Source organism: Saccoglossus kowalevskii, chromosome 10 (assembly GCF_978046115.1).
Source record: "Saccoglossus kowalevskii chromosome 10, keSacKowa6.1, whole genome shotgun sequence".
Lineage (NCBI taxonomy): Eukaryota > Metazoa > Hemichordata > Enteropneusta > Harrimaniidae > Saccoglossus > Saccoglossus kowalevskii.
Window position 1 is genome coordinate 34555539 of NC_140650.1, and position 22943 is coordinate 34578481.

The 22943-nt window shown below is 32.7% G+C and overlaps 1 protein-coding gene across 1 annotated transcript; it reads right to left on the bottom strand.

Moving 5' to 3' along the window:
• Positions 1 to 629: 629 nt before the first annotated feature.
• tlx (T-cell leukemia homeobox protein) lies at positions 630 to 3085 on the bottom strand. The gene is given in 3 exon segments (NM_001164981.1): positions 630 to 1509; positions 1961 to 2177; positions 2529 to 3085. Coding segments are annotated over 3 exon segments (858 nt in total). The 5' UTR covers positions 2923 to 3085; the 3' UTR covers positions 630 to 1262.
• Between the last annotated feature and the right edge of the window lie 19858 nt (positions 3086 to 22943).

The window sequence follows — 22943 nt, forward strand, 5'->3', positions numbered from 1 at the left end:
ATTTCGTCGTACAGGCTTAAAGAATGACACAATAATTTCGTCAAATATAAAATCAAATATCTGTATATAACAGATCAACAAACTGCACCCAATATTTATTATGCGGTGGGTGAAATCGGTGGATATAATTGACATATTTAGCTTAGTCTGCAACCCAATACAACTGGGTTTGCATATAGGTGATTATACTGATACAGTTACTATACTGCACTATATAAGCACTTTCATTATCCACACAATGGCATCTAATCTGATTTAAGAGCTGTGCTTACTCCTCCGTTGTTTGTTTTTGAGGATTAGTGAGTTCACAAATGCCTAATCGATTTGTTATGTTTCCATTGTATGGATAATCTCATTTTGAAATTATTATCAATTTCTTTGTTCATTTATAAATGCGAAAAAATAACATTTTATGATACAAACAACGGGATATATTTTTCGCTTTGGGTATTATGTCGGCCGCAAAGGCAAAGCTCCTGAATGCCGATGTAACAACGGCGACGTTACTTGTTATTTCGGCCGGCGTAACGTGTGTTCAGGGCATAATTTCAAAGGAACGCGATTGACCAACGCTCTTATCGAATACGCCTGGGAAATCATATAACACATCGCTCACCTGCATTTTGATATTCCGTTATTAAGAATGTTTTATTTCACGGCAAATACACCACACATCCATATATATATTTATCAATGTAATACAAAAAAGAGTCACTTTCTCTGATTTCAGTCGAATTGAAAGAACAACGTAAAATAATATATTCGTCTTGTTTCCTTATAATTATGCTTAGAGTTGGAAAGTCCTTGTAAGTAGCACTGACGGTACACCGTCTCTCATAAGTTATGTTGTTCCATACGGGGTCTAGTTCGTCACATGTAGTGTCATGAGGTTAGATGGTGACGAGAATAATAACATAGATACAGCCTACCTAGCTAGTTGCATGGTCGGTTGCTATGATGGCGCCTGGCTATATGGTGCACTCGGAGATTCAGTACCAAATATAACAAAACTATTTACATCTTTCTTACTTTTTGTCCGAATCCAATTCTTTCGCAAGCAAATGAAAGCAGAAAGAAAAGAGTGCATCCTCCCTTAAAATAGCGTCATCGTGTGTTCTCCAGGATGTCTTTGGAAAAAAAGACCGCATGTGGCCGAATCTCTGAGCTCTTCCTTTTCTCGTCGGCCCCTATATCACAGAGAGATGTCTACCTCTTACTACTATGACGTGTCTTATTAAATAACAGCCAGCACTGACATGATGCTAAGGCGTACACGTGAGAGAAGACGAAGAGTTCGAAGGTATAAAATTGCCCGTAGCGTTCCTTGCCTCCTCGGCTGCCCATGGTTGTAGATTTTGCAACGCGTTCAGCGACGCATTCTGTAGTACTAGTGGATCACTCCTTCCTTCTTGTAGACTCAAATTTTTCATTGCAACTTCATGTTGTATAGTGAACATAAACCTATTTGCAGCTTGTCGTTCAGCCTCTCGCTCTTCGGCTGTCTGCCTCCTATATTAAAGAAATTATTAAAGATTATTGTAACAGTTATACTGTATACAACTTCAGAGCATTTCGTATTAACTTTGTACATTTGTTTCATCACTACTGTATATGCGATACCATATTACTGACATGTCTCGAATCATGTTGTCTCGTTGCCTTATCTCATTCAATGATATAGACCATGAACCCATCGGATGCAGCTTTGATTGACTACAAAATATAGGCATTATGTCTCTGTATCATATCTGGTCTGTGTTCGGTCCACCTCTTTCGTTTGTCACCACTCAAGTTAACAGGCGACCCGTCGACTCAGTGATCTGTCATGCCTACTTAAAGCAGCTTGATTTGAATTGACCAGGACAAGGTGATCAAATAGTAGCGACCTTTGGGGTGTACAACACAACAGTATGGTATTGTTTTTAAATATAAAGGCAATGCACCATCTAGTGTGACTCACCTCCATTTTGTCCTCCTGTTCTGGAACCATGTTTTAACTTGGGCGTCTGTCATTTTTAGTGCCTTAGCAAGCGCAGCTCTTTCTGCGGAAGCGAGGTACTTCTGTCGGTGAAAACGCTTCTCCAATTCACAAATCTGCAAACGAGAAAACGAGGTCCGCGGCTTCTTGCGTTTCGGTGGTGTCCGGTTCTGGTAGGGGTGGCCAATTCGTCTGGTAACTGTAACGGAAACAAGAAAATCAGTGGAACTCATGTAAGCTTTAACAGAAGGTAAATGTTTAAAAACAAAACAAAGGCCTGGTAAATTAGATAAGCGACCAAGGTAGCGTAACGGACGGCCCACATTGTGTTGTTTCAATGCTACACTGTGCTGTGTTAAAGACTTAAGTGTACGGGGTATATCGTATAAATTGTAGTCGATAGTTATGTTAGCCCCTACTGAGAAACAGCATGAAACCTGCTACACACACACCACCAATTATTGACCTGCCATTTAAAAATTATCGTATCGGTGACTTGTGATAAAAAAGCTAGTAATGTGTGTAATGTCAAACGATCGTAACTACTCACCAGTTAGTCTGTCCTTAGCGAGCCTTCGCGACTCCATCCAAGGGAAAGTTGAACTCAATGAGGCGGGAGGTGGTCTATGCGCCGGTACCCTGATCACCCCTGCGGTAGAGTTGTATGACGGTAGAAATGGTTGGGGATATAGCAAGGCTCCCGACGAGACAATTGAGCTGAAAGTTGGCGAAAGAGGTAGACTTGTGGATGACGTTGTCATCGGCGTGCTCAAAATGTGGTTGATACTGAAGGAAAGTGAGTTTGAACTAGATTGTTGTCGGCGACGGTCATTTTCCTCCTCTTCGGTATCGGATTCTTCCCTCTTTACGTCCTCCTCAAACGTATCTTTCATGGTGGCTGGAGACGGACTGTACTGCGATTTAAGTGTGTCCATGTGAGGCATCACGTTACACTCAGTTTCGTCGACCAAATAACTTTTTTTTTTTAATTTTGTTCAAAGTGAAGACTCCAACCGCAGATATGTCGTTGTTCAAGTTGATTCAAGAGCATTCCAAATTGGTGCTATCAGCTTCCTAAGGTTATGTCAATCTAACTGTATACATGGTAGCAGACGAAGCGATGAATCAAGTTGGTGGCTCCCCTATAAACGCGTCTGTTTGGTTCCTTACATATGCACGCACTTACTAAACATAACCATTGAGGGGAACACTTTCCTGTCTTCTGATTGGCTGAGTCTAAATGCCCCTTGGACAATTGTTGAGAACCGAGGAAGCAGCTAGTCAAATGAAATGGCACTGTAAGCTCCGCCTAGGGTAGGTCTTCCTAATCAATATCAACTTTGATGTATTAGTCAGCAATATCATTACTCATCCTATACTTAACTCGCTGCTCAAAGTTCAACGTTTCTGGTCTCCATGTTTATGAAAGTGTGATGCATTTTTCTAATTATGAACCCGTTAGTTCTGAAATTTATATTCTACTGCCAATTAACCAGATGCAATGTTCGCTGATACGTTCACGTTGTTTAGCACTGATTTACGATTATGCGCAATGCATCACGGTATGCGTCAAAAGTCGGAATACCATTAGCCTAAACTTTAACAACTATTTCTAGTTTTTTTTATTTATTATTTATTTGTTCAAGTTAAAACTGCAGATAACACAACATTCAATAAGCCTATTTAAATAGATTCTTAAAGTTTCCTGCCCCTTTTGCAAATTTGTGAAGTACTATCCCTGACCAATATATGCATTACCATCATCACATTGCTTCAGTCCTGTATTTGAAACACCGATGCCTATAACAAAGTACCATTTAAACTTATTTCATATAAAAAATCTAAACGAATCTATCACAGCGCAAGTATTTTCAAACATGTTTGTACAGCCTGAAAATGAGATGGCCGGCGTACCGCTCGGTTGTACCACCCACGTTCGACCTCAGTGTACACTGTTATCGAAACTTGAGATGAAATATAAAGGTGTCAATTACGGTAAGTGTGATTTCAACTCAAATATTTCGGAGAGAGTTGATGTAAATCGTGAAATGCATGCACACTGAAAATGAGAACATACACACATATTAAAATTATTCTATTTATTGTTATGACCGCGTTATTTTTAGGTTTTGTCAATACTCATTGCCTTTGTCGCATCATGACATTAGCTGCGCGATGACTTTTGGAATATTAAATATAACCGCAGCCCATTGAACATATACTAAATTGGGGATTGCCTCAATACACAATGAACATTAACGCAATTAGGATTATTGAAAATAAAGCCAAACCGAAAATGGGGTGAAACGTCTTAGTATACCCACTGTACCCCAATTAAAATTATTGCCAATCTTCGTCAAATAATGCCTTTTCATTGCCGTGATCTGTGAATGTCGTGTTTAACTTGCCTGCCAAACAAATCTAAGTGTCGATGCTGTTAGTAGCAGCCATTGACACGAGGTCATGTTTTTGGAAACGCGAAATACGCATTTTAAAAGCAAAGTAACAATTTTTAATACACATCCTAAATTGGCAAAGCCAAAAGGTCACAAAAATGATTAAATTTTGGAGGAGAAGAGAAGCTACGTTCAGACGCTCGACTGGGGATCCCGGAAGACTGGCGTCAACGCTGTAGGGCAGAGAACGATCATCAAATCTCATCACTGTGTTTTTATAATGTGTCTGTATGTGGCTAACTATTTAAAGTAAATATATCCAGTGACTGTGGAATAGACTATAGTTTGGGAAATGATGACGTGATTTGAATACTTTACTTGAATATATGATTAGGTTGGCTGAAACATGACCGCTACTCACTGACTATTATGCAACAGTGTTGCTATCATGATAAATCTATTGACAATGCATTTTAATTATTTCTTTGTCGCGATGAAACCAATATTAAAAAAGTAATTTCAAAGTACACCAAGAACTTTGACGTAATAGTGTGGCTTCTGGAAATGCAATTCCATTTTACGCCTAGTAATAGTATCGGTGTCGATTTTCCTCTCAGATAACAACTGGTAAAAATTAATTTTCACGGGAAAATGTCTCGCCATTACGGAATATACGACTTGTATGGTATCAAAAACGACTTAAAATTCCGATCGTCAACGGAGATAACATCCAAGGTATCAGCCGAAAAATAAATATACATAGTCTATTCCACTTTGTTGGCATAGCAATTGAATATGTTTACTGAATAAATATGTTTAACACTATAATCAGTTAGAAATCGGACCATAAAATAATACTGGCGACAAGAAGTAAAAAGAATACATTAATAGAATGAACAAATCAATCTGTAATCTAGTAATAAATATGCACTTGGAGAGTTCTTTGTGCGATATTATGATGTGTTTGATATTAAAAGCATGATATGGTATCATTATATCAAGACTAGAACACGTGACATTAACGAAGAAATACTAATTAATTATTGTCTTTCCAAGTCGCAATTGTTAAGAAGAAAGGAAAAAATAACGCCGTACTGGGGCGTTTTAAAATACATACATAAATACATATAGTAGTAGCACTCACAGTACCTGAACCCCGGTACCAAAGCGGTTTATGAACGTAATGCAGTGCGTGGCACTCACAGTATACGAACCCCGGTACCAAAACAGTTATGGACGTAATGCAGTGCGTGGCACTCACAGTATACGAACCCCGGTACCAAAACAGTTTATGAACGTAATGCAGTGCGTGGCACTCACAGTATACGAACCCCGGTACCAAAACAGTTATGGACGTAATGCAGTGCGTGGCACTCACAGTATACGAACCCCGGTACCAAAACAGTTATGAACGTAATGCATTGCGTTATATAATGCGTCACTACTATATAGGCGACGGCCCAATGCATCACAGTGAAAAAAAAAAACGCGCAGATTATCATTGTTGAAATATAAGCCGCTCCTAAGCTCTCTAATTTAGTGCCTAAACAATCGCGGCAATCTGCCGTTGATTTTGTTTCTAAAAAGGATCATCTCATTTTTGTGGGAGGGAAACACTGACAAACTGTCCCAGATCAGATTAGTTTTGATTATTTTTGAAAAGAACGCAAATTGGGTAATATCAGCCAATTTAAAATGAGCGAGTCGTTTATTCAATATATATAAATATATACAATTCATTCATTGCATATTATACGTGGTACATGCAATAACTAAAGAATAAATGTATACTACTTCTGTCACCAGAATAATTGTTATTTTCAACAACGTAAAAGTTTTGAGGCGGAGCCGGGAGTCGGTGGAATAATAACATTTACTCTTCCACTCGCTAAACCAATAAACAGTGTTCGCTCCGTCAATGGGTGTTTTTAGAATGAATGGTCCCTAAATTCGTGGCAGCATGGCTTGCGACCATATCATGCAGCTTTTTATGTTTCACTTTCCCACACTGTATTCTCTTATACATCATCAAATATGGATGACGGATGTCATTTGTCATGGATGATGGCGAAACGGAGTCTTTTTGATGATATTAAAAAGTCTTTGGGCAATCCATTGCTTGGCAATACTGTTTAAATAACTTATAACCATCAAAGTAATCGTGTTGTTTATATTTTTTATAATAACCTGATATTTTTTTATCAATGTGCGTATTTGCTGTTAATACTCTGTTATTTCCGGCGTTTGTGGTAATCGTCGGTGCAGTAGACTTTTCATACGTCAGACTGTCTATTTCCGCTCCATGGAAACAAAAGCTTTCGACCCAACGCCACGGCCAACCTAGGTACTCATCACACGAACCGTCAACCATGCGCCACCATATAATAATGTTATTTTAACTAAATATGAATAATTACGTACAAAACAATTAAAAGGCTTGCCATTCTTTCAATCGAAATATTCTTTCACGATATCAACAACATGTCTATATACAAAATAAGAATTATCTTTCGCCAAATTATAAATCTGTATTTTATATGAAACAGCATTAAAATGAAACGCATGCAAGACAAATGAAAATACGTTTACAGCTGCTACGTCGAGGGCTTCTGAATTATTACCATCTTAGTAAATGTAAAAGAACAGGCTCATTATCGTAATATATCTAGCTGGATCAAAGATGAGCAACATTAGTGTAACATGTTAAATGATACGACCACCGATCGTTAATGAAAAATTGAAAAACAAAACGAGAGCTGTCCTTCGTTGCAGCATTGAAAATTAATCGACATTTTGATGGCACGGAAAACGGAATATGAGCCGTAAATTCACTCATAAATCTCCTCGGACGAGCCTTATCGCGATGATCTCTAACTACTTCGTTTTTTCCTAAACTTTTTACGGCCGGGGCTCAACGAGTCAGCAATCGGCGCCAGGCATGTGTAGTCGGAGAAAATTTATACGCTAAATGATCTCCCGAGCATTGGTGCTTAGCGTCATCGTTATGACAGTGTATACTCGTTTACTTTTCAGTTTTTGTGCACAATTTGTCCCTAAAGACAGCTCACCATCCCCGTTTAGGCTGCTTAAATTGCGGGGATTGGAAACAAATCAAGTCCTGATAGTCTTTCGCCTCATCCGTAATTCAGTTGCTGGTAATGGTTAAATGGGTGCTACTTAAACCCTGATAGCACATACAAATTCTAATCAACACGCAAGCCATTAATTCTCAAATGTTTTCATATTTTTGTATGGGAAAACACGCGATGACGATCATCTACGCCAACAATAACATTAAATTCCTCAAGACTAAACAACTTTTCACCACTCCGCCATACATCCGATTGCATCCGAACGTACTTGGAATTGAACATCGAATTAATGGTAGACAAGGTGTGTTTCTTCATATTTAAACAGCTGCATAATGTAATATGAAAACAAAACAAAACAAGAAATGGCTAAGAAGTTGAGATTTTAATAACAGCAACATTACGTAATGCTATCATTAAATATAATATAAACAAAATATAGACCGTCAATTGTCTAATGTGTTTACTTGCCACTAATCACATTAATTAGAACACCGGTGATAAGAATATTGTTTTAATGTACAAATAAGAATCAATATGTGACGTGGAGGCACAAAAATTGACATTGCTTGATTATGGAACTGATAATTAAACGATACTTATTCAGATAAGGTACGTAATAATTACAAATCACTATGGAAACGCCCGCTGATGGGAACTGAGATGTATTCCTATATGTTTGGTTATTGATGATAAGGGGGCATGACATGATGTGTTGTGTATAGTGTGGGTACTGTGATTGAAATGAAAACGCTCAATCAATGCATTGTTTTATCGCTGCAATTATTGATACAAGAAACGTAGATTGGTAGATAAATTGAATAAAATCTGTCTTCGTATCCGATTTCCGATCATCGATGACTTTATTTCGACTCGACAATAATCTCATCTCAGTGTCTCAGGAATACAACATATAAGGATATGGTCCGTAGAAATGGTTCGTGTACAAATATTAAGCTTCTTTTAGTCCCAGTGAAACAAACGAGACCTGAGTCGTCAATTACCATGGGGATTTGAGAGCCGTTTAAAGAATATTAAGGAATTCGGACGAGATCGGATTCATGTGAGCATTTGAAATATTTATCGCAATTATGATTTGGATTTAATGTTTTTTTTTCGACGCATGTTGTTGCTCCATAATGTTTCTGGTAAATCCCTCCGACCCGTCGAACAATTAGCGGTCTCCATTCACTGGTCTGTTTTCCCATTTGGAGGCGAGTTGTTCCCCAGTATGTAATGAGACGGAACTCATCTCTGTCAAAACATAAATCATAATTGCCCAAGTGAAACTGAAGCCCCAAAATCACTCAACACGATATTGCTGTCTAATATCGACTCGGCGACTAAATGATACAAGTTTGTGCACTTAGAAATAATTAGAATAAGATTGAAAACGGTGGCGGACCGCTGTCACAGGACGCCGTTCTCTCGCGATCTGGTCGGCAAACCATTTGTTGGAATGAATTGTTACTTGTGGGTAAATATTATTTAATGTGTGACAAAGCGATGTCCATCAATTTGTCTCTTTAGTTGTAAATTTCATACTGAAACATACACCAGTGCCTCTAGATTGAAATGTACATGCCCACGTGACTCAAGCTTATTTTAGTGCTTTGGTGAGAGTGTCCGATGTACTAGTATATAGACGGGGAGGGAGGTGAGGTTCACAGTGGACTGGATTACCAATTGTTGTTTTATGTTGTGTGGTAGAACGCGAATCATCATTCAGTTTTCTCATAACCTGATATCAACAGCATTTATATTACTGGGCATACACTAATTCCAACAAGAATGTACAAGAATCCCGACTCAATGTAACACCGCCTTCCTTCCATGCATTTTGATCTCGCTGTCACGTCCTTTACCACCGCAGACACTGGACAGAAACATGTCGGATTGGACTCCTAAAGAGACATGAGACATGCCGTTAAGCACTTGCCTCCTCGTCTAAAACTATAACTACCCTCACATTCCAAACATTTTAGGAAATCAAAAATTTAATATTGATTGATATTGACAAATATTCATCCGTCGAAGAAAAACAACTTCTGACAGTTATAACTTTTTAATTTTCATGATGTATACACACACTACATAACACAATTTTATATGGACCGAAGAGTGTCGATCGTCGCCGAAAAATACTTATTTGACCTGTCAATGCCAGGTTTTTTGGAAAATACTTATTCGACTTGTCAATGTCGTGGGGTATCAGAAAATACTTATTTGACTTATCAAAGTCGTGAAATGTCAGAAAGTACTTGTATTGATCTGTTAGTGACGTTAAATGTCAGAAAGTACTTGTATTGATCTGTTAGTGTCGTGAAATGTCAGAAAGTACTTGTATTGATCTGCAAGTGACGTTACATGTCAGACAATACCTGTATTGACTTGTTAGTGTCGTGAAATGTCAGAAAATACTTGTATTGATATGTTTGTCTCGTGGGTACAATACTTATTTTAATCTGTCAATGTCATGTGTTTTTTGAAAATACTCATTAGAGCCGTTATTGTCGTGAGATGTTAAAAAATACTTGTATTGACTGCAAGTGTTGCGAAATGCCAGAAAATACTTGTATTGACCTGATAGTGTCTTGGGTTGTCGGAAAATACTTATTTCACCTGTCAAAGTCGTAAAATGTCAGAAAATGTCTGTATTGACCTGTTAGTGTCGTGAAATGTCAGGAAATACTTGTATTGACCTGTTAGTGTCGTTAAATGTCATGAAATACTTGTATTGATCTGTTAGTGTCGTTAAATGTCATGAAATACTTGTATTGATCTGTTAGTGTCGTTAAATGTCTGAAATGTCAGAAAATATCTGTATTGACCTGTTAGTGACGTTAAATGTCAGAAAGTACTTGTATTGATCTGTTAGTGTCGTGAAATGTCAGAAAGTACTTGTATTGACATGTTAGTGTCGTGAAATGTCAGAAAGTACTTGTATTGATCTGTTAGTGTCGTGAGATGTCAGGAAATACTTGTATTGACATGTTAGTGTTGTGGAATGTCAGACAAGACTTGTATTGACCTGTTAGTGTCATGGGTTTTTGGAAAATACTTATTTGACCTGGATATGTCAGTGGTGTCAGAAAATACTTGTATTGATCTGTTAGTGACGTTAAATGTCAGAAAGTACTTGCAGTACCTGGATATGTCAGAGGTGTCAGAAAATACTTGTATTGACATGTTAGTGTTGTGGAATGTCAGACAAGACTTGTATTGACCTGTTAGTGTCATGGGTTTTTGGAAAATACTTATTTGACCTGGATATGTCAGAGGTGTCAGAAAATACTTGTATTGATCTGTTAGTGTCGTGAAATGTCAGAAAATACTTGTATTGACCTGTTAGTGACGTTAAATGTCAGAAAGTACTTGCATTGATTTGTTAGTGTCGTTAAATGTCAGAAAGTACTTGTATTGATCTGTTAGTGTTGTGATATGTCAGAAAATACTTGTATTGATCTGTTAGTGACGTTAAATGTCAGAAAGTACTTGTATTGATCTGTTAGTGACGTTACATGTCAGACGATACCTGTATTGATCTGCTGGTGTCGTGAAATGTCAGAAAATACTTGTATTGATCTGTTAGTGACGTTACATGTCAGACAATACCTGTATTGACTTGTTAGTGTTGTGAAATGTCAGGAAATACTTTTATTATCTGTTAGTGTCGTGAAATGTCATAAAGTACTTGTATTGAGCTGTTAGTGACGTTACATGTCAGACAATACCTGTATTGACTTGTTAGTGTCGTGAAATGTCAGAAAATACTTGTATTGATATGTTTGTCTCGTGGGTTGTCGTACAATACTTATTTTAATCTGTCAATGTCATGTGTTTTTTGAAAATACTCATTAGAGCCGTTATTGTCGTGAGATGTCAAAAAATACTTGTATTGACCTGCAAGTGTTGCGAAATGCCAGAAAATACTTGCATCGACCTGATAGTGTCTTGGGTTGTCGGAAAATACTTATTTGACCTGTCAAAGTCGTAAAATGTCAGAAAATGTCTGTATTGACCTGTTAGTGTCGTGAAATGTCAGGAAATACTTGTATTGATCTGTTAGTGTCGTTAAATGTCATGAAATACTTGTATTGATCTGTTAGTGACGTTAAATGTCAGAAAATACATGTATTGACCTGTTAGTATCGTTACCCGTCAGGAAATACATGTATTGACCTGTTAGTATCGTTACCCGTCAGGAAATACATGTATTGACCTGTTAATGGCGTGGGTTGTCAGAAAATACTTATTTGACCTGTCAATGTCGTGGGTTGTCGGAAAATACTATGTGAAGATTTAATTTCAGAGAAAACACGCCTATAAAATATGGTAAATCAAGGACTATTTGCAGCCACATAGCTGTGTGTATTTTCGGAGAATCATACTGGAGAAAAAAAAAACAAGAAAAAAAAAACAGTACAATAGTACAGGTAGTATGGTGAATGTAATTTGTTATGTTATGTTATGTTATGTTATTTATTTTTATCAGAAACATGATATTTAATGTGTAAGATTTAATCATTAAAATAAAATAAGAAAATTGATTTCACCCGATCATATTCAACTGTCATCTTTGACTGGGCAACAATATAAATTAGCTCACATATCATATTGCACAGATATTAATAGCGACATACAGTGATATCAAAACTCATCGCCTATCATTACACTATCCGGGGATCAATTTCTTCCATACGAGTGAAATATTTCACTCTACCTATCACGTTTGACGATTCCAGCGAAAACAAACTATGCGCCGATTTGCAGTTTATGTCCTATATGATGATCGCACATGCGCACAAATAAGTTCGTTTTATTTGATTTTCTAAAAGAGAACTTTCTGCGATAAGGCAACATTTACTGGCTTATCTTGCTGTTAGCTCGTTATTGTATATTATCAAATGGTCTGGTTTTTCGTTTACTGAGTCGAGTTTGTATCTCGTACATTCACTGTAATCTTTCAGATCATTTTTGGCAATAACTCTTTTCTTCTGGAATTCATATCATTCACTTTTTTGACAACAATTCACGTGCACGGGGGTTTGTTATTAGTGTAGTTTTGTGTATTAGTTTATATGAGACAATAACAACAAAATATTATTGTTATTAGTATTCAACGGCACCAAATTTATGTTGTGATATTGATCAAGTGTGGCCTATTTTATTGTCATCCGTGTAGTTTGATTTCGAATATATTGTCTTCATATCAGTAGACAAAATATTCCAGCAAATATCAGTATAGGTGATATTCCAATTAATATCAATATAGGTGATATTCCAAACAATATCAATATAGGTGATATTCCAATTAATATCAATATAGGTGATATTCCAACTAATATCAATATAGGTGATATTCCAACTAATATCAGTATAGGTGATATTCCAACTAATATCAGTATAGGTGTTATTCCAACTAATATCAGTATAGGTGATATTCCAACTAATATCAGTATAGGTGATATTCCAACTAATATCAATATAGGTGATATTCCAACTAATATCAGTATAGGTGATATTCCAACTAATATCAGTATAGGTGATATTCCAACTAATATCAGTATGGGTGATATTCCAACTAATATCAGTATAGGTGATATTCCAACTAATATCAGTATAGGTGATATTCCAACTAATATCAGTATAGGTGATATTCCAACTAATATCAATATAGGTGATATTCCAACTAATGTCAGTATAGGTGATATTCCAACTAATATCAATATAGGTGATATTCCAACTAATATCAGTATAGGTGATATTCCAACTAATATCAGTATAGGTGATATTCCAACTAATATCAATATAGGTGATATTCCAACTAGTATCAAAATTCAATATAGGTGATATTCCAACTAATATCAATATAGGTAATATTCCAACTAACATCAGTATAGGTGATATTCCAACTAATATCAATATAGGTGATATTCCAAATAATATCTGTATAGGTGATATTCCAACTAATATCAGTATAGGTTATATTCCAACTAATATCAGTTTAGGTGATATTCCAACTAATATCAATATAGGTGATATTCCAACTAATATCAATATAGGTGATAGTCCAATTAATATCAATATAGATGATATTCCAACTTATATCAGTATAGGTGATATTCCAACTAATATCAGTATAGGTGATATTCCAACTAATATCAATATAGGTGATATTCCAACTAATATCAATATAGGTGATATTCCAACTAATATCAATATAGGTGATATTCCAACTAATATCAATATAGGTGATATTCCAATTAATATCAATATAGGTGATATTCCAACTAATATCAATATAGGTGATATTCCAACTAATATCAGTATAGGTGATATTCCAACTAATATCAATATAGGTGATATTCCAAAGGTGATATATCAACTAATATCAATATAGGTGATATTCCAACTAATTTCAATATAGGTGATATTCCAACTAATATCAGTATAGGTGAAATTCCAACTAATATCAATATAGGTGATATTACAACTAATATCAATATAGGTCATATTCCAACTAATATCAATATATGTGATATTCCAACTAATATCAGTATAGGTGAAATACCAATTAATATCAATTTAGGTGATATTCCAACTAATATCAATATAGGTGAAATTCCAACTAATATCAATATAGGTGATATTCCAAAGGTGATATTCCAACTAATATCAATATAGGTGATATTCCAATTAATATCAATATAGGTGATATTCCAACTAATATCAATATAGGTGATATTCCAAAGGTGATATTCCAACTAATATCAGTATAGGTGATATTCCAATTAATATCAATTTAGGTGATATTCCAACTAATATCAGTATAGGTGATATTCCAACTAATATCAATATAGGTGATATTCCAACTAATATCAATATAGGTGATATTCCAAAGGTGACATTCCAACTAATATCAGTATAGTTGATATCCCAACTAATATCAATATAGGTGATATTCCAACTAATATCAATATAGGTGATATTCCAAAGGTGATATTCCAACTAATATCAGTATAGGTGATATTCCAACTAATATCAATATAGGTGATATTCCAACTAATATTAGTTTAGGTGATATTCCAACTAATATCAATATAGATGATATTCCAACTAATATCAATATAGGTGATATTCCAACTAATATCAATATATGTGATATTCCAACTAATATCAGTATAGGTGAAATACCAAGTAATATCAATTTAGGTGATATTCCAACTACAGTGTAATATCAATTTAGGTGATATTCCATCTAATATCAATATAGGTGATATTCCAACTTATATTATTATAGGTGATATTCCAACTAATATCAATATAGGTGATATTCCAACTAATATCAGTGTAGGTGATATTCCGAAGGTGATATTCCAACTAATATCAGTATAGGTGATATTCCAACTAGTGTCAATATAGGTGATATTCCAACTAATATCAATATAGGTGATATTCCAACTAATATCAGTTTAGGTGATATTCCAACTAATATCAATATAGGTGATATTCCAACTAATTTCAATATAGGTGATATTCCAACTAATATCAGTATAGGTGAAATTCCAACTAATATCAATATAGGTGATATTCCAATTAATATCAATATAGGTGATATTGCAACTAATATCAGTATAGGTGAAATACCAAGTAATATCAATTTAGGTGATATTCCAACTAATATCAATATAGGTGATATTCCAACTAATATCAGTATAGGTGATATTCCAACTAATATCAATATACGTGAAATTCCAACTAATATCAATTTAGGTGATATTCCAACTAATATCAATTTAGGTGATATTCCAACTAATATCAATATAGGTGATATTCCAACTAATATCAATATAGGTGATATTCCAACTAATATCAATATAGGTGATATTCCAACTAATACCAATATAGGTGATATTCCAACTAATATCAATATAGGCGATATTCCAACTAATATCAGTATAGGTGATATTCCAACTAATATCAGTATAGGTGATATTCCAACTAATGTCAGTATGGGTGATATTCCAACTAATATCAGTATAGGTGATATTCCAATTAATATCAATATAGGTGATATTCCAACTAATATCAGTATATGTGGTATTCCAATTAAAATTAATATAGGTGATATTCCAACTATTATCAGTTTAGGTGATATTCCAACTAATATCAATATAGGTGATATTCCAACTAATATCAATATAGGTGATATTCCAACTAATATCAGTATAGGTGATATTCCAACTAATATCAGTATAGGTGATATTCCAACTAATATCAATATAGGTGATATTCCAACTAGTATCAATATAGGTGAAATTCCAACTAATATCAATATAGGTGATATTCCAATTAATATCAGTATAGGTGATATTCCAACTAATATCAATATAGGTGATATTCCAACTAATATCAGTATAGGTGATATTCCAACTAATATCAATATAGGTGATATTCCGATTAATATCAATATAGGTGATATTCCAACTAATATCAGTATAGGTGATATTCCAACTAATATCAGTATAGGTGATATTCCAACTAATATCAATATAGGTAATATTCCAACTAATATCAATATAGGTGATATTCCAACTAATATCAATATTCAATATAGGTGATATTCCAACTAATATCAATATAGGTGATATTCCAATTAATATCAGTATAGGTGATATTCCAACTAATATCAATATAGGTGATATTCCAACTAATATCAATATTCAATATAGGTGATATTCCAACTAATATCAATATAGGTGATATTCCAACTAATATCAATAGAGGTGATATTCCAACTAATATCAATATAGGTGATATTCCAACTAATATCAGTATAGGTGATATTCCAACTAATATCAATATAGGTGATATTCCAACTAATATCAGTGTAGGTGATATTCCAACTAATATCAATATAGGTGATATTCCAACTAATATCAATATAGGTGATATTCCAACTAATATCAGTATAGGCGATATTCCAACTAATATCAATATAGGTGATATTCCAACTAATATCAGTATAGGTGATATTCCAACTAATATCAGTATAGGTGATATTCCAACTAATATCAATATAGGTGATATTCCAACTAATATCAATATAGGTGATATTCCAACTAATATCAATATAGGTGATATTCCAACTAATATCAATATAGGTGATATTCCAACTAATATCAATATAGGTGATATTCCAACTAATATCAATATAGGTGATATTCCAACTAATATCAGTATAGGTGATATTCCAACTAATATCAGTATAGGTGATATTCTAACTAATATCAATATAGGTGATATTCCAACTAATATCAATATAGGTGATATTCCAACTAATATCAGTATAGGTGATATTCCAACTAATATCAATATAGGTGATATTCCAACTAATATCAGTATAGGTGATATTCCAACTAATATCAGTATAGGTTATATTCCAACTAATATCAGTTTAGGTGATATTCCAACTAATATCAATATAGGTGATATTCCAACTAATATCAATATAGGTGATAGTCCAATTAATATCAATATAGGTGATATTCCAACTTATATCAGTATAGGTGATATTCCAACTAATATCAGTATAGGTGATATTCCAACTAATATCAATATAGGTGATATTCCAACTAATATCAATATAGGTGATATTCCAACTAATATCAATATAGGTGATATTCCAACTAATATCAATATAGGTGTTATTCCAATTAATATCAATATAGGTGATATTCCAACTAATATCAATATAGGTGATATTCCAACTAATATCACTATAGGTGATATTCCATCTAATATCAATATAGGTGATATTCCAAAGGTGATATATCAACTAATATCAATATAGGTGATATTCCAACTAATTTCAATATAGGTGATATTCCAACTAATATCAATATAGGTGATATTCCAACTAATATCAGTTTAGGTGATATTCCAACTAATATCAATATAGGTGATATTCCAATTAATATCAGTATAGGTGATATTCCAACTAATATCAATATAGGTGATATTACAACTAATATCAATATTCAATATAGGTGATATTCCAACTAATATCAATATAGGTGATATTCCAACAAATATCAGTATAGGTGATATTCCAACTAATATCAATATAGGTGATATTTCAACTAATATCAATAGAGGTGATATTCCAACTAATATCAATATAGGTGATATTCCAACTAATATCAGTATAGGTGATATTCCAACTAATATCAATATATTGGTGATATTCCAACTAATATCAGTGTAGGTGATATTCCAACTAATATCAGTATAGGTGATATTCCAACTAATATCAATATAGGTGATATTCCAACTAATATCAGTATAGGCGATATTCCAACTAATATCAATATAGGTGATATTCCAACTAATATCAGTATAGGTGATATTCCAACTAATATCAGTATAGTTGATATTCCAACTAATATCAATATAGGTGATATTCCAACTAATATCAATATAGGTGATATTCCAACTAATATCAGTATAGGTGATATTCCAACTAATATCAGTATAGGTGATATTCTAACTAATATCAATATAGGTGATATTCCAACTAATATCAATATAGGTAATATTCCAACTAATATCAGTATAGGTGATATTCCAACTAATATCAATATAGGTGATATTCCAACTAATATCAATATAGGTGATATTCCAACTAATATCAGTATAGGTTATATTCCAACTAATATCAGTTTAGGTGATATTCCAACTAATATCAATATAGGTGATATTCCAACTAATATCAATATAGGTGATAGTCCAATTAATATCAATATAGGTGATATTCCAACTTATAGCAGTATAGGTGATATTCCAACTAATATCAGTATAGGTGATATTCCAACTAATATCAATATAGGTGATATTCCAACTAATAACAATATAGGTGATATTCCAACTAATATCAATATAGGTGATATTCCAACTAATATCAATATAGGTGATATTCCAATTAATATCAATATAGGTGACATTCCAACTAATATCAATATAGGTGATATTCCAACTAATATCAGTATAGGTGATATTCCATCTAATATCAATATAGGTGATATTCCAAAGGTGATATATCAACTAATATCAATATAGGTGATATTCCAACTAATTTCAATATAGGTGATATTCCAACTAATATCAGTATAGGTGAAATTCCAACTAATATCAAGGTGATATATCAACTAATATCAATATAGGTGATATTCCAACTAATTTCAATATAGGTGATATTCCAACTAATATCAGTATAGGTGAAATTCCAACTAATATCAATATAGGTGAAATTCCAACTAATATCAAGGTGATATATCAACTAATATCAATATAGGTGATATTCCAACTAATTTCAATATAGGTGATATTCCAACTAATATCAGTATAGGTGAAATTCCAACTAATATCAATATAGGTGATATTACAACTAATATCAATATAGGTGATATTCAAACTAATATCAATATATGTGATATTCCAACTAATATCAGTATAGGTGAAATACCAAGTAATATCAATTTAGGTGATATTCCAACTAATATCAATATAGGTGAAATTCCAACTAATATCAATATAGGTGATATTCCAAAGGTGATATTCCAACTAATATCAATATAGGTGATATTCCAATTAATATCAATATAGGTGATATTCCAACTAATATCAATATAGGTGATATTCCAAAGGTGATATTCCAACTAATATCAGTATAGGTGATATTCCAACTAATATCTATTTAGGTGATATTCCAACTAATATCAGTTCAGGTGATATTCCAACTAATATCAATATAGGTGATATTACAACTAATATCAATATAGGCGATATTCCAACTAATATCAGTATAGGTGATATTTCAACTAATATCAGTATAGGTGATATTCCAACTAATATCAATATAGGTGTTATTCCAACTAATATCAACATAGGTGATATTCCAACTAATATCAGTATAGGTGATATTCTAACTAATATCAATATAGGTGATATTCCAACTAATATCAGTATAGGTGATATTCCAACTAATATCAATATAGGTGATATTCCAACTAATATCAGTATAGGTGATATTCCAACTAATATCAATATAGGTGATATTCCAACTAATATCAGTATAGGTGATATTCCAACTAATATCAATATAGGTGATATTCCAACTAATATCAGTATAGGTGATATTCCAACTACTATCAGTATAGGTAATATTCCAACTAATATCAATATAGGTGATATTCCAACGAATATCAATATAGGTGATATTCCAACTAATATCAATATAGGTGATATTCCAACTAATATCAATATAGGTGATATTCCAACTAATATCAGTATAGTTGATATTCCAACTAATATCAATATAGGTGATATTCCAACTAATATCAGTATAGGTGATATTCCAACTAATATCAGTATAGGTGATATTCCAACTAATATCAATATAGGTGATATTCCAACTAATATCAATATAGGTGATATTCCAACTAATATCAATATAGGTGATATTCCAACTAATATCAATATAGGTGATATTCCAACTAATATCAGTATAGGTGATATTCCAACTAATATCAGTATAGGTGATATTCTAACTAATATCAATATAGGTGATATTCCAACTAATATCAATATAGGTAATATTCCACCTAATATCAGTATAGGTGATATTCCATCTAATATCAATATAGGTGATATTCCAAAGATGATATATCAACTAATATCAATATAGGTGATATTCCAACTAATTTCAATATAGGTGATATTCCAACTAATATCAGTATAGGTGAAATTCCAACTAATATCAAGGTGATATATCAACTAATATCAATATAGGTGATATTCCAACTAATTTCAATATAGGTGATATTCCAACTAATATCAGTATAGGTGAAATTCCAACTAATATCAATATAGGTGATATTACAACTAATATCAATATAGGTGATATTCCAACTAATATCAATATATGTGATATTCCAACTAATATCAGTATAGGTGATATTCCAACTAATATCAGTATAGGTGATATTCCATCTAATATCAATATAGGTGATATTCCAAAGATGATATATCAACTAATATCAATATAGGTGATATTCCAACTAATTTCAATATAGGTGATATTCCAACTAATATCAGTATAGGTGAAATTCCAACTAATATCAAGGTGATATATCAACTAATATCAATATAGGTGATATTCCAACTAATTTCAATATAGGTGATATTCCAACTAATATCAGTATAGGTGAAATTCCAACTAATATCAATATAGGTGATATTACAACTAATATCAATATAGGTGATATTCCAACTAATATCAATATATGTGATATTCCAACTAATATCAGTATAGGTGAAATACCAAGTAATATCAATTTAGGTGATATTCCAACTAATATCAATATAGGTGAAATTCCAACTAATATCAATATAGGTGATATTCCAAAGGTGATATTCCAACTAATATCAATATAGGTGATATTCCAATTAATATCAATATAGGTGATATTCCAACTAATATCAATATAGGTGATATTCCAAAGGTGATATTCCAACTAATATCAGTATAGGTGATATTCCAACTAATATCAATTTAGGTGATATTCCAACTAATATCAGTATAGGTGATATTCCAACTAATATCAATATAGGTGATATTCCAACTAATATCAATATAGGTGATATTCCAAAGGTGATATTCCAACTAATATCAATATAGGTGAAATACCAAAGGTGATATTCCAACTAATATCAGTATAGGTGATATTCCAACTAATATCAATATAGGTGATATTCCAACTAATATCAATATTGGTGATATTCCAACTAATATCAGTTTAGGTGATATTCCAACTAATATCAATATAGGTGATAATCCAACTAATATCAATATAGGTGATATTCCAACTAATATCAATATATGTGAAATTCCAACTAATATCAATATATGTGATATTCCAACTAATATCAATATAGGTGATATTCCAACTAATATCAATTTAGGTGATATTCAATCTAATATCAATATAGGTGATATTCCAACTTATATCATTATAGTTGATATTCCAACTAATATCAGTATAGGTGATATTCCAACTAATATCAGTATAGGTGATATTCCGAAGGTGATATTCCAACTAATATCAGTATAGGTGATATTCCAACTAGTATCAATATAGGTGATATTCCCACTAATATCAATATAGGTGATATTCCAACTAATATCAGTTTATGTGATATTCCAACTAATATCAATAAAGGTGATATTCCAACTAATTTCAATATAGGTGATATTCCAACTAATATCAGTATAGGTGAAATTCCAACTAATATCAATATAGGTGATTTTACAACTAATATCAATATAGGTGATATTCCAACTAATATCAATATATGTGATATTCCAACTAATATCAGTATAGGTGAAATACCAAGTAATATCAATTTAGGTGATATTCCAACTAATATCAATATAGGTGATATTCCAACTAATATCAGTATAGGTGATATTCCAACTAATATCAATATACGTGAAAAACCAACTAATATCAATATAGGTGATATTCCAACTAATATCAATATAGGTGATATTCCAACTAATATCAATACAGGTGATATTCCAACTAATATCTATTTAGGTGATATTCCAACTAATATCAGTATAGGTGATATTCCAACTAATATCAGTATAGGTGATATTCCAATTAATATCAATATAGGTGATATTCCAACTAATATCAATTTAGATGAAATTCCAACTAATATCAATATAGGTGATATTCCAACTAATATCAGTATAGGTGATATTCCAACTAATATCAATATACGTGAAATTCCAACTAATATCAATTTAGGTGATATTCCAACTAATATCAATATAGGTGATATTCCAACTAATATCAATATAGGTGATATTCCAACTAATATCAATATAGGTGATATTCCAACTAATATCAGTATAGGCGATATTCCAACTAATATTAATATAGGCGATATTCCAACTAATATCAATATAGGTGATATTCCAACTAATATCAATATAGGTGATATTCCAACTAATATCAATATAGGTGATATTCCAACTAATATCAATATAGGTGATATTCCAACTAATATCAATATAGGTGATATTCCAACTAATATCAGTATAGGTTATATTCCAACTAATATCAGTTTAGGTGATATTCCAACTAATATCAATATAGGTGATATTCCATCTAATATCAATATAGGTGATAGTCCAATTAATATCAATATAGGTGATATTCCAACTTATATCAGTATAGGTGATATTCCAACTAATAACAATATAGGTGATATTCCAACTAATATCAATATAGGTGATATTCCAACTAATATCAATATAGGTGATATTCCAACTAATATCAATATAGGTAATATTCCAACTAATATCAATATAGGTGATATTCCAACTAATATCAGTATAGGTGATATTCC